Source organism: Punica granatum, chromosome 7 (assembly GCF_007655135.1).
Source record: "Punica granatum isolate Tunisia-2019 chromosome 7, ASM765513v2, whole genome shotgun sequence".
Classification (NCBI taxonomy): domain Eukaryota; kingdom Viridiplantae; phylum Streptophyta; class Magnoliopsida; order Myrtales; family Lythraceae; genus Punica; species Punica granatum.
Genome location: NC_045133.1, coordinates 3,253,979 through 3,267,755, shown reverse-complemented (window position 1 = coordinate 3,267,755; position 13,777 = coordinate 3,253,979). Strand labels below are relative to the sequence as shown.

The 13,777-nt window shown below is 38.8% G+C and overlaps 2 protein-coding genes and 1 long non-coding RNA gene across 3 annotated transcripts; all 3 read left to right on the top strand.

Moving 5' to 3' along the window:
• The first annotated feature begins 624 nt into the window (after positions 1–624).
• Positions 625–4,436, top strand: LOC116213035 (laccase-1). Its single transcript, XM_031547841.1, has 5 exons — positions 625–837; positions 952–1,103; positions 2,377–2,618; positions 2,715–2,843; positions 2,942–4,436. Exons 1-5 carry the CDS (start codon positions 694–696, stop codon positions 4,054–4,056), a joined length of 1,782 nt encoding a protein of 593 aa, XP_031403701.1. The 5' UTR covers positions 625–693; the 3' UTR covers positions 4,057–4,436.
• Positions 4,437–7,670: 3,234 nt separating this feature from the next.
• On the top strand, positions 7,671–10,629 carry LOC116214909 (ankyrin repeat-containing protein BDA1-like). The gene is made up of 2 exons (XM_031550408.1): positions 7,671–8,353; positions 9,628–10,629. Exons 1-2 carry the CDS (start codon positions 7,715–7,717, stop codon positions 10,423–10,425), a joined length of 1,437 nt encoding a protein of 478 aa, XP_031406268.1. The 5' UTR covers positions 7,671–7,714; the 3' UTR covers positions 10,426–10,629.
• Positions 10,630–12,150: 1,521 nt separating this feature from the next.
• On the top strand, positions 12,151–12,847 carry LOC116215249. The gene is made up of 2 exons (XR_004158436.1): positions 12,151–12,354; positions 12,587–12,847. It is a non-coding gene; the product is annotated as an uncharacterized LOC116215249 (long non-coding RNA).
• Positions 12,848–13,777: the final 930 nt, after the last annotated feature.

Sequence of the window (13,777 nt, the reverse complement as noted above, 5' to 3'; positions counted from 1 at the left end):
CAAGAAAAGGAGAGAGGACTTTTATCTCGAATTTTTTTTCAACCAGTAAACTTGTCACATCCAACATAATATTTTTTGATGTTTATCATGATATCCTGAAGTTCAATGAGTCCCGATTAATCTAGTTCGAGTCGGATCGGTTCACTAGGACGTAAAGCTCTTTAAGCCTGTAATTTCTTTATTAACAAGAGTTGAACCCGATATTTAAGCACTGAACCACTTGAATCAATTCACAATGGTTCCGATAGTAATATTTAACAGTTAATTCAGGATCACCTATATAACAATTAACATGTCGCAAAACAATAGAGAGGAGTGCGCTACGGTACATTTTTTATTGATTCCTTCTATTATGGTTTTTTGTGGATCCTAACTGAAAGTATCAAACACGTTCGGTTGTCAATTATCATACCTCACCTACCGAGCCAGCCAATTTGATCTGAAGAATACAAGTAAACGATGATAATAATAATGCAATGCATATTTTCATGCATATTTTAATTGACTGATTTTCCAATAAAGGGAAAAAAAGAAAAAAAAAAGAAAACACTTAAAAGAAGTCGGATATTAAAGGAAGGGTGACATTAACCTGTACAGATATAAATAGGCATGTCTGCATGGGACTTTCTATAGTAACACAAAAGCAAAAGGGAATCAAAGGGAGTTCAAGGAGACAGTGTCGTTGGAGGCAACATGGAGAGTTCTTCTTGCATCGTGGGAGTTAACATTAAGCAATGCCATTATTGTTTCCTGTTGGTATCTCTTCTGATGATACTCTCTTTGGGTAACTCGGTATCATCTTCTTCGTCTCCGCCCACCAAGCGCTTCCACTTCAATGTACGTGAGCTCGCTCTGTCTCTCTCTCGCTCACTGTCTCTCAGTAGATATCGCTAGCTATGTCACATTTTGTATGTGAAGAGACATATATGTGGATGACGTTGTGCTATGCAGGTCGAGTGGAAGCAGGTGACGAGGCTGTGCCACACCAAGCCACTGTTGACGGTGAACGGACAATACCCGGGTCCGACCATCGCTGTGAGCGAAGGTGACAAAGTTGAGATCAAAGTCACGAATAGCATCGCAGAGAACGCAACAATCCACTGGTGAGCATGCACGCGTTTGCTCTTATTATGTCGGAGAGGTGATCATTTGATCATTCGGTTTTTGCTTTGCCTTTCTGACCATGCATTCTCTCTTTACCCTACTTGTTATGCTTTAAGCCAATACATTCGATGTTAAAAAATGTGCCTGAGAATCTGATTTTTTTTCCCTCTTTTTTTACTTTCATTTTCCACTTTTTGTCACTAATTATGATGTTTGGGTCAACGTGAAACGTATAAATGATCTATCCTGAAAATTACCTTTCTAAGCAAAAAAAAATAAAAAATAAAAAAAATCAATCCTGAAACTCAACCGGTCGGTCTGAAAGTATTATGATACGATCTCTTGCCAGTTATTATAGCTAGCTCCACCCACGAGGAAATATATATACACATATACACACAATATTATATGTATATGTACGTATATGTAAAATTAAATTAAAAATTATTTATTTGTTTCAAATATAATAAGTGAAGATGTATGCATTGATGAGCATACTATATATTTATGTAGAACTCAGATTTTTTTTTGGGTAATAAGATTGTATGTTAATTATTTTCGGTACTAACCCGATATCTGAAAACTCAATAGGCATATGAGAAAAAAAAAAATGTGTCCCTTCATGCATAAAGAAATACACGATTTTTAAATTGAAATTGTATTGGTAGTTTTCGAAAAGTTTCTGCCTTTGTTATGGTCTTAAAATGTTCTTAGTGTTACTTGGGCCAGTATAATAGATCCTTGAATAACTATTGAACATATTTTTTTAAAAAAGGAATAACTATTGAACATTCATGATTGCGACCTGCCTAAATAATTAGCTCCTACTACAGGCTGCCATAGGAAAATTGGTCGACGTTATAGCACTTCATAAGGGCGGCTTCAAAGGCATTTTTTTGGTCTAAGTCCCATGGTATATATCATTTGGCTAAGATCAAGTCCGTTCGAGTATCAGCCTTCCTGGCCACAAAGTGACTAAAAAGCATTTTTGGAATTATACAATAACTTTTAAATTCGAGTTTTTGGTGGGGGATGAGTCTAAAATCCGTATAATTCAATAAAAGTTTACAGTTATAATAGAAGATTTGAAAAATATTATATGGTCTATTTATCAGAAAAAGAATCTGATCCCACCTTCCATCAATTTTGTTATTGTGGCAGTTTTCTCTTCGCTAGTTAATCGATTGATTCGATAAAGTTGAACAATTATGAATGCGAACTTCCTGATGTCGGGACGTGATATGAGACACATGCACATATGTTGTTATGCAGGCATGGGGTGAGGCAGTACCGGACAGCATGGGCCGACGGGCCAGCGTACATAACGCAGTGCCCGATTAAAGGAGGTCAGTCTTACACATACCGGTTCAGGGTCGCGGACCAAAGGGGGACTCTCCTATGGCATTCCCATTACACATGGCAACGTGCCTCTGTCCATGGCGCCTTCATCATCTATCCCCGCTTGCCTTACCCTTTACCTTCTAAAATCCATGCCGAGATCCCGATCATTTTCGGTAATCATACAAATACAATATATCAATTTTCTTTCAATGCGATTACGAGATATTCCCGGCTTATTAACAATATTGACCATGTTGGACTGGTGACAGGGGAATGGTGGAATGGGGATGTGGATGCTGTGGAAAGTGAGATGATGAAGTACGGCGGTGGCCCTAATTCCTCCGACGCTTACACAATCAATGGCCTCCCTGGCCCTCTCTACCCTTGCTCTGCCAAAGGTACGGACATATCCTGGATCAATCTGCTGTCAATCAAAACCGGTTTCGATTCGTAGCATGTGATTCTGAATAGATGCTATATTTTGTTGATCTCGCAGACACATTCATCCAGACTGTGGAGAGGGGCAACACGTATCTGCTTCGGATCATCAATGCGGCACTGAACGATGAGCTCTTCTTCGCGGTGGCGAACCACAACTTGAAGGTTGTGGAGGTTGACGCAGCCTACACGAAACCGTTCTCAACCCCGGCCATAATGATAGCGCCAGGGCAGACCACCAACGTCCTCCTGACCACGGACCAATCCCCCGACTCATCGGGGATGTTCCCGATGGCCATCACTCCCTACCTCACCTCTGTATTCCCATTTGACAACTCCACTTCTGTAGGATTCCTGAAGTACAATCTCAAGACCAAACCTAGCAGCACTCCTAGCCTTAAAGTTCCCAACCTTCCGAAAATGTCCGACACCCCATTCGCTACTCAATTTGCCCAGAAAACTCGAAGCTTGGCATCTCGTCAGTACCCGTGCCGGGTTCCAAAATCATTCGATAAACGGGTCATAGTCATGGTCAGCTTGAACCTCCAGGATTGCCCCCCTCACATGACGTGCAAGGGCTACGATGGGAAGCGATTCTTCGCGTCCATGAATAACCAGTCCTTCGTGCGGCCTCTTACCACGTCAGTCCTCGAGCAACACTATAAGAACCTGACCACGACTGTCCAGCTCTCATCTGACTTCCCCGAGCAGCCTCCTAAGAAGTTTGACTTCACCGGGGTCGACCCATTGACAGAGAACATGAACACTGAGTTTGGCAGCAAGATCCTGACTGTACCCTATGGGACGAACCTCGAGATCGTGCTCCAGGGCACGAGCTTCCTCAACACGGAAAACCACCCGATCCACATCCACGGCCACAACTTTTTCATCGTCGGGCGGGGATTTGGGAACTATGATCCGAACGTGGACCCTGCAGGTTACAACCTTGTGGACCCGCCCGAGAGGAACACGGTCCCCGTCCCCGCGGGTGGGTGGGCCGCGCTTCGCTTACGGGCCGACAACCCAGGGGTGTGGTTCATACACTGTCACCTAGAAGAGCACACATCATGGGGGCTCGCTATGGCCTTGGCCGTCCGCGATGGGCCCGGCCCGGCCCAGAGTCTGCTGCCTCCTCCAGATGATCTTCCCTCATGTGGAGATCCGCATGCTTAATGATATTTCGAACTCTGATTGGATGGTTAGCTAATAGGGGAATATGCAGTTTTGAGTGGTGAGAGGTATTTTATTTGGGAGATTTGTTGGAGGCAGGGGACATTCGATGGCCAATGACTATTACAATGTAAAATTAGAGCAAGCTAGTTGTGATATCTATGGCTTGTTTGTTGTAAGTAGTAATAGTAATAGTAGTAGTAATCTAATTTTTTACTACAAATAATGGGAGGCAATTTTGTAAAAACCGATGCTTCCGTATCGGGTTTAAAGTACGATGTTATGAACTACATATGTACGCATAGTGTGACGTGTTCAACGATTCACCATTACCTAGTACCAGGATTGGATACGACTGCTTATGCCATAGCAGTATACATGAAGTAATTATGTATCAATATTTAAGCTAATTTATTTACTAATAACGACTGTGACATGGATTTTGTCACAAAACCGAAAAATTTACAATTTAATAACCCTTCAAGTCCTAAACCAAATGAGTGCTGTAAAGACCTATAACTTTTGTATGACTTTTAGAGTCTAATCATATAGAAATTTAAGGCTAGAAGTAGCATTATCTAAGAATCACTATTGATTTCCAACTTCGAACTTCCTCCCTCTAGGTCAGCGATGATTATACGATATATTGTTTTCGGTTTTAAATTTTTATATGGTTTGATTTTATAGGTCCTAAAAAAGTTATAGATGTTTATAGCACTATTGTTAGGTGGTTTAAGAGTTATGGCATGGTAAAGTTTTTGATTTTGTGACAATATTCGAAATTTGACTTTGTTTTTTGATGTAATTCCTTATTATTTCGAACTTCCAATTGATGTAGCACAAGATTTTCAAAGACACCAAAAACACCCCAATCGGAGGTCTAATACAAGAGAAAGTTGTTGTCAAAATTGGTTCTTTGAATAGAAAGAAGAAAAATATCCCATTCCGGTGAGAGGGGGAATCTTGCTTATTCGCTTTGGGGCTACATGCAAAATCTAACGATTGAGAGGTAAATCTAAATACATTCCATAGTTCGGAGGACAAACAGTATTTATCTTTAAAAAAACGATTTTCATCATTAAAGGGATAAAAGTTTTTTTTCCTATTTTTTTAATTATAAAGGAGATATATGGATTGAGAATGAGATTAATAGAATAACAGAAATAAAGGGCACACTGGTAAAAATCAATAATAATGAACTTTTTGGACTAGATCGAGGGTCATGTCATTATCCCAAACCTTCTTTCTCTAAGAACAAATGGTGATTTGTAGAAGGCAGCATCTATTGGGAAAGAATGAATGCCAGCTGGACGATACATCATAAACTGAAAACAATTGATCACCGAGAAAACACTCAATTAGAACATATGAAAGAATTAGGTACCTCGATGAAGCCCCCTTTTATACTCATTCTCGAAGTCTCTGTTCTACTTGAATTTATTTTTTTAGGTTTGAACTCGGGTATTCAGAAACTCAATTAGACATCAACTAGTTCAGTTGAGCCGGATCGGTCCACTAAGTGGTAAAACTCTCTCATAGTATATTTTTTCTATTCACAAGATTCGAATTCGAGATATTACATAAAGAAAATAAAAATCGAGCCTCTTGAACCAAACTCACGATGACAAAATCCTCGCTGCTCACTGGGAAAAAGATAAGGGAGAAAACAGATGAAAGACCTTATAGCGGAAAGGTATTGGTAGTTTGGTATAAATGATTCAGTGAACTGCACGAATGGTTGGTAACTTTTTTTCGATTATGAAGGAATTTGTGAATCTAATATAATAAAATAGAAATCTTAATAGTTAATAAAGAGGCACGAGTGGTTTATTTGAGTATCGAACATAGAATCTCTTGGTTATCAGACGAGAACGTGCATTATGGTATTACAATGAACGGTCAGTAACTTTGATTCTCAGGGAGCAAATACAATCTTAGAAATTCCGGATAAAGCAAAATAGAATAATGTCAGGGTTGATCAGAGAATAAAGAAAAAGCATAAACATACAATATTTATCTAACGATTATAAAGTAAACATTCCTTATTTTTTTTTTAAAATTCCGAGAGACATATATTTCGAAACTTAATGTGAAAGCAAGTTAAAAGATATAAACTACATTATAAATTTTGTCTCTGAATGTTTCTCTGGTAATCATTTTAGTAAGGGCGTGCGGATCCGGGTACTTTTTTTTTTTTCATGATGCCCGGACCCTATCTTGTAGGGGTCACGTTATAAGATTTTGAAACCAGACTGTATCCTGTTGGAAATTGGAACCGGAACTTACTCAGAACCTGAATTATATTATATGTTCCGGATACCCTGTTGAAACTTATAATTTTTTTTCTCTTCAAGCCAATAAATGAGATAAATAACTAAAATTGAAAAGATCTCATTCACAATCACACAAAACAAATAAATGTCAATATAGATTAATCAGATCACATCCATCCACAAAACTAAATAATTATGTAGTTCTCTTTATGTTTATATAATGGGTAAAGTAAATGCGTAATTAAAAGATTATGTAGCTGTTTAGAAAAAAAAGATGATGTAGCTCTTCTTAGTAGACAAAGAAAGTAAACTCTCTTTAGGATTTTGTAGTTATTATATCGCACATGGAGAATTATGTAAATATAAAATAATTTTTTAGAAAAAATATAGATCCCGAGTACTGGTTCCGTGAGTACCCTGTGTGTTGGAATTGAAATCGAAACTTATTTTTCACCGGTTCCTTAAATTACTATCCGGACTCTATCCTATTTTTAATTGGAGTTATTCGAACCCTACTATAACAGGTAGATTCCAACCAATTTCGGATATAACCATTATTCATACACATCCCTACATTTTAGCTAGTGGTATTCCTTTTTCTATGAAATCAACTTAACATTTTAGATTCTATTATACAAAATGGTCCGTGTCAACTTCGTTAATGGAATAGTGATGGAATGCCAACGTGGCTGGTGGAGCCTTGAAGACCAATAAGGGAGCCGTGCGTGTGAAAAAATAAAAATAAAAATAAAAATGACTAGTTGAAAAACAGAAGGATAGGGGTGGGATCAATGATGATTGGTTTAAGTATTTCGGCGCTTGTTCTCATCAAGTAAGATTTTGAGTTCGAATATTGTGAATGAAAAAGATTATTGATTGGGAGAGTTTTATCCCTTAGTGGGCCGACCGGCTTGATTGGATTAGTCGGGGCTCACTGGACTTTCGAATACTATGGTTCACACCGAAAAAAAGGGACTGGTGGGAGGGCTACATTCTCAAATAAAAATTATGATAATTTTAATTAAGGTGGATTTATGTAGACTGTTGACATTTGTTTCTTTTAAGTTAGATTTCGGGTTTGGGTATCCTATGGGAAAAAAATTCACGATTACGAGAATTTCCCCCTTTGATGAATCACAGAACTCAAATTTGGTTAGTTTGGATGTATTGAGTTTCCAAATAGTAGGTAATGAATTACACCATAAGAAGTATTGATAATATTATTATCATCTAATTCAACCCAAAAAAAAAAATTTATTATCATCTAAAGCTGCGAAAGCTAAAAAAGAATAGTTCTCCATTTTAACCTATATATAAGCCAATCCGCGAATGTAGGTTAGTCGACTCGAGCACCGAAAGATTGATCGAACGCAAGAAGAGAGAAAGAAATGGATATTGAGATGGGAGATAACATAGGAAGCTGCAGTAAGATAGAGTCTGAAGGCAACAGAGTCCTAGGAAGTCTCTATGAGGCAGCCATTTTGGGATCTGTAGCCACCTTGGAAACATTACTTGGAACAGACCCTCTCGTACTCGACAGACTCTCCCTCGCTTCCTATCCCGAGACCCCCCTTCACGTCGCTGCATTACGTGGGCATTTAGAATTCACCAAAGCCATCTTGAAGCGCAGGGCCAATCTAGCGGCAGAGCTGGATGCACAGGGATGCACAGCGCTCCACATGGCTGCGGCGAATGGGCATGCCGAGGTCCTCAAAGTACTGCTGGGTGCCTACCCGGATGCTCGGTTGGTCCGGGATAGGGAGGGGAGGACTCCCCTTCACTTGGCCGCTATGAGAGGAAGAGTCGAGGCCATCAGGGAGCTTTTCAGCTTCTTCGAGGCAGACAGCGATGACGCTCTTCGGCTGACGCTCCGAGGGGACAGCGCGCTACACCTGTCCGTGAAATACAACCAGTTGGATGCACTCAAAGTTATGGTGCAGTCGTCGAGTGATAATGAATTAGTGAAGCTGAGAGATGCTCATGGCAACACCATCTTGCATCTCGCCGTGATGCTAAAACAAGAAGAGGTACGTTAAGTGCATACAAGTACATATGACCATGGCTTTTCTTTCTCTAAATTACTACATGACGTATCCAAAAGGCGTGACATAGTAGTGCACGTATTTATTTAGTAACTAAAAATTTTCAGGTTTGATACTCAGTGGGAGTACTCATGTCCCTCTATTAACTATTAGGATTTTCATTTTATTGTACTAGACTCACAAACCTTCATTGTAACTGAAAATTTATGCATGAAATTATACTAGATCTGTGGACCTTTCTTATAATTGAAAAAAAAAATTTTGCATGAGGTTTTTCTTTTCTTTTAATTTTTAACTTCTTTTCCTAGTATGTATAATATAATATCCGAAAGTGCAGCGAGTCCCAACTAATTAGTCCAGTTCTTTTACCTTATAACTGTTTATATGATGTGTTGTGAATATCTATATGAGAGACTGTTTCTCGAACTTTCATAATTCTATGTTTACCTTTATTGTTTCCTACTCCATACATTTAATGTATCTATGCCTATTATAGATCATCTAGACAAATTATAATTCATTTCATGTTTTTTAGACTGTTTTACCATTCATGAAGGCCCCCCCCCCCCCCCCCCCCCCCCCAATTGATTGACTATCATCACAAGATTTTCTACGCCATTCAAAATTCTCTTTGCTGATACTCAAAATTATGCGTCGAAGAAATGTATCTCTGAGTTATTTAAATTTATTTATGACCACAGTCACATTTTTATTTCTTAAAAAAATAACTAATAATAGCGATAATTCATGAAAATACAGTTGCACGTGATTTTATAATAAATATAAATATATATATATGCGCGCGCACATTGACGTAATAAAAAAATAGATAGATAGATAAATAAATAAATAGATAAGGCTATTTTCACAACCATCAAGCTTAAACTTTATGCCCAATTTTCTAATATAATTTATGCTTTAATAGGCAACATATACTTTGTTTGGTCATAAGGGAGACTCATAAATCTAGTACAAAAATAAGAATTAAAGTGAAATAAAGTGGGCATATAAATTCTACTAATTATGATCAAACTCATTACCTCTTAATTTCAAGTTGGTGCCTTGTGTCATTGCATCAAGAGCCCTTGCTTTAAATATATACCATCGATTTAATTCCCCTCCCCCCCCCCCCCCCCCCCTTCTTAGCCCGCTTATTTTAATTAGGATCGAGGATGTTTCAATGTTTATCTCTCTTTTCATTATTATTATTATTTTTGTGAAACGATGTTTTTCACTTTAATATTCATCATGTCTTGCAGGCGGTGAAGTTCTTGCTTTCAGTACCCAAAGTAAGAGAACTTGCAAAGAGCTTGAACTCTAACAGCTTGAGTGCAATAGACATCGTACAGCAGTCCCCACGGGATCTCGCTGCCATCGAGATTGAAGATGCTCTTATTAATGCTGGAGTGAGACCACGGACTCGACTAGCACTCGATGAACATAATAAGAAAGACATTAAACCCGCTGCCAATGCACTGGTTGGATTCTTAGGGTATTTTCATCAGTTAGAGCAGTCTGTCAGTGACTGGATAGAATACAACCGGGGGGCACTGATGACGGTGGCTACGTTGATATCAGGCATAACCTTCCAGTCAGCAATCACACCCCCTGGGGGAGTTCTTGACGAGAGAGAAGACGATTTTGAGCGCTGCATCAACCTGGACACCAAGACAGGTGCTAAATGTTTCGGAGGGAGTGCTATATTAGCACACTATAATCCTGAGAACTACCTGACTTTCATTATCTACGACACTAAATCTTTCGTCGGGTCTCTTGCGGTGCTGTTCTTGCTCATATCGGGGTTCCCTCCCAAGAACAGGCTCTGCCTGTGGCTTCTGACGCTCGCGGTCTGCATCACTGTCACGTTCTTGGGTTTCACCTTTATCGCCGCACTGAGACTGGTTCTCCCGGATGAAACTAAAAAGAAACTCGACATCATGATTGATGGATCGCTAAAAAGCTGGGTCGGTATGGTCGCCGTTATTAGCATTGTCAATGCAATCATTGGGATAGCGCTAGCCATCAAGTGGTTGCGCAACAGATACTGCTCAAGTTGAAAATGCAGGCTTTCCTTCAATAGGAGGAGCCGAGGAATTCTGTACACGTATACTTGCCAGAGATTGATCCACTGTGTAATTAATAATTGGCCCCATAGGAGAATGCTTCTTATATTGTGCCACTTGTACGGTCTGTGACCGCACTGACTATCCCATAAACTTACAGGATGTCGACCCAAATAAAATTTTTATACTTTGAGGAAATTCATATATATCTTTTCAAATTTTGATGAAATTCCTTATATTTGCTCACCAAAAGCACCTGAATCATGGTTCCGTGTCCCTGGTTTTGCTTATTTGGGTAATTTCAACTCTATCTAGAACAGTCGCCTTGATTGTAGTTTTTTATGTGATGCAATTTAGGTATGGTATTGTGATGGTTCTTTAGTCCTTACTTTGCTCATTTCGATCGAATCTCGGGCATGAGGGCCATCTTTCACCCCGGCAAGAGTGACAAACTGTTGGGCTCATAAGCCCATGATAACATCGTCAAGAGGCCTCTAGACATTCATTCATCTTTCAAGCCCATATTTGTGTAGCTGACAAGTAGATCGTTTTCTCTTAACCTGTCCGGCACGGTACATTCTTGGGCCTCATAGGGCTGGCCCAATAACCATACGGCGCGATAAGCGTCAGGTCAAGCTCGATTTTTTAATTGTGTCAGGCTGAAAATTGACACCCGTAGCTGCAACCGTTGATTGATGTGAATTACCACTCAAGTAATTATTAGGAAGATATAGCAATACTCTTCACCCGATCTATTAACATTGGACTATATACACGTACCGAGAATCTAAAATAAACTCTTCACAGGAAAATTAATTAACCTCTGAATTTTTTTGTCTCTTTTACTTGGGTAGCAACCGAATAGAGAGCGATTAATTTACATAAACAAGACAAGAAAATCGCCCTTTGAACTAATAAATTAGTTCTTGAAAATATTCGAGTCTACGGTCTTTATAACAGAAGTTAGCTAGCTCACACCAACACTTTAATCATGCCATTGATGAAACTTAAATCATTTGACTGGGGCCCATCTCTCCCTTTGCGCAGTGCAATGATATCAAAGATCGGTGGCCTGTCTTTCTTGGTCAACCACATTAGAGAATTAATCCCGTCCATTCCAACAGCACAGACATGTTAAATATTAATCCAATCAATGGTGGTAAACAACACGATTTTCCCTTTGCTTGTTTCGAAATTATTTATAAAGAATACTTTTTATTTGGCATCTGTACGACACACGTGTGATTGAACTCACATATTCTATGAAATTTGCAGCTATTCACATGCACTCTAGAAATTAACGGGACGAATCGTTACGATATATTTTCAAGAGAATTCATATTGAAGATTTAAATACTCATCAACCTTTTTCTCGTGATCGATCAAAGGTCAGGATTTACTTCACCACGCATGGAGCAGTGAACCCACTGACCGTTGCATTAATTGAATTAATATTTTACCCGCATAGGTTTTATGGATTCAGATGTATTTCACCTTGGGACAACCCCGTCTTTATTGGTTCACCGAAAATAACTATGCTGACATGTCACCGTCTACAGATTCCACTAGATGGAAGAGAAACTAGAAGGGATGGATGTCAACGGGATAAAGGTGATCCCAACAAGATTTTCGAACTGCAAAGATTAATCGAGATCAAATGTTTGCACCTACTATATAAATGTAATTAATGTAATTTATGAGAAATTATTGGGAACTGCAGATCCTTATGCAACTGGGGGAGAGGTTTCACAGATACAGCAAATCCTTCAATAACAAGTATCTCCTGCTCTGAGTGCTTCTCTCATTCAGCCTGTAACTGAGGAGGAAACCAAATCAAGCATTATGGAGTATGGATGGTGCAAAAGCACCAGGACCTGATGGATTCAGTTCTCACTTTCTTCAAAACTTCCTGGGACATTGTTGGTAAAGACTTTTCATCTGGTATCATGAATTTCATGAATTTCTTTCCCTCTGCTAAGTTGCTTGGTGAAGTAAATAGTACATACATTACTCTTGTCCCTAAGGTGCCCAATCCTTCTAGAATGACTGAATTCAGGCCGATATCTTGCTGTAATGTTTTACTTATAAATGCATAACCAAGATTTTGGCCATTCGATTGAAGGCTATTCTCCCTGACTTTATCTTTTGTTTGGAGGGAGGGAAATGTTGTATTATACTATCAGAAGCAGACTGTTGGGAGTTCCAAATATGCAAAGGAAAGTCATGCAGGGCCAGCTTGGGGTGTGGATGTTTGCTGAACATTAATTGCTAATGTGTTATATTGAGGTCCGTGTGCCTCTTTAGTCATACATGTTTTTTCTTAGGATCAAATGTTTCCTGATGTACTGAGGCTTTTTGAAGCTTATATTGAGTATCAATAAGAGAATAGCTGGATTCGATCCAAAAAAAAAAAAAAGGATAAAGAAAGTTAGATACAGGCTTTCTTTAGATATGAGCTGGGGGGAGGAGGAGGAGGCCTTCCCTTTTACCTTTAAGAAAGCTCTAATGGCAGCTTTGGGGTTGAAAGGCATGCGGAGCCGTAGAGCTCTCATTGCTAAGCTCGAACTTCGAAGGCTGTCTCTAATGGTGGGTCGTCGAGATTAGGTTTTGTTAAAAGGTGAGACAGACGGGGTACGGTGTTATAAGCCGATTGAATTATACTAATCCTTTTTCAGTAATCGGCTTATCATGATCACGTGTTACTATATATGCTTATTTGCTGCAAAGAGATCTACACATAAATAGTTGGACCATTGGTTGTTGCAAATATCTTGTTTTGGCCAAGTTCATTTCACGTCATGATTATTTTTGGTATAACTATGCACCAACAGAGGTTCAGTGTTGAAAGAAATGGATCTAGCTTCCGGATTCGAATGAGTCTCATCAACATAATGAAAATAAAAATAAGATTACCGGAAAAAAAAAACCCCGATGAAAGCACATGAATTGAAAGACTTGAGCAGAAAGGTTTAGGTATGCAATGGTTCTGTAAAGTGCACGACTGCTTAAATAAATTGAAACCAATTAAGCTAAGAGAAGGCAATGGTCAATTGTCGGTAAAATACAAATCTTGGGAATTCCGAAAAGCAAAAATAGATTAATAATGTCAGTGGGATGGTAAAGAATAACGACGCAGAACCTGAAAAGGTGTATAAATACAATATCATGATTCTAATCTTCGCATTCTTTTGAATATTTTAATATTTCCAGAGAATGTATTTTCTGAACATAACATCCAAGCTTTTTGTTTATTTTATCCAGCCAAAAAAAAAAACCAATTTTTTTTTAAACATAAGCACAATTAGACATGCACATTAATTAATTTGGCCATTGCCAGTGATGAACT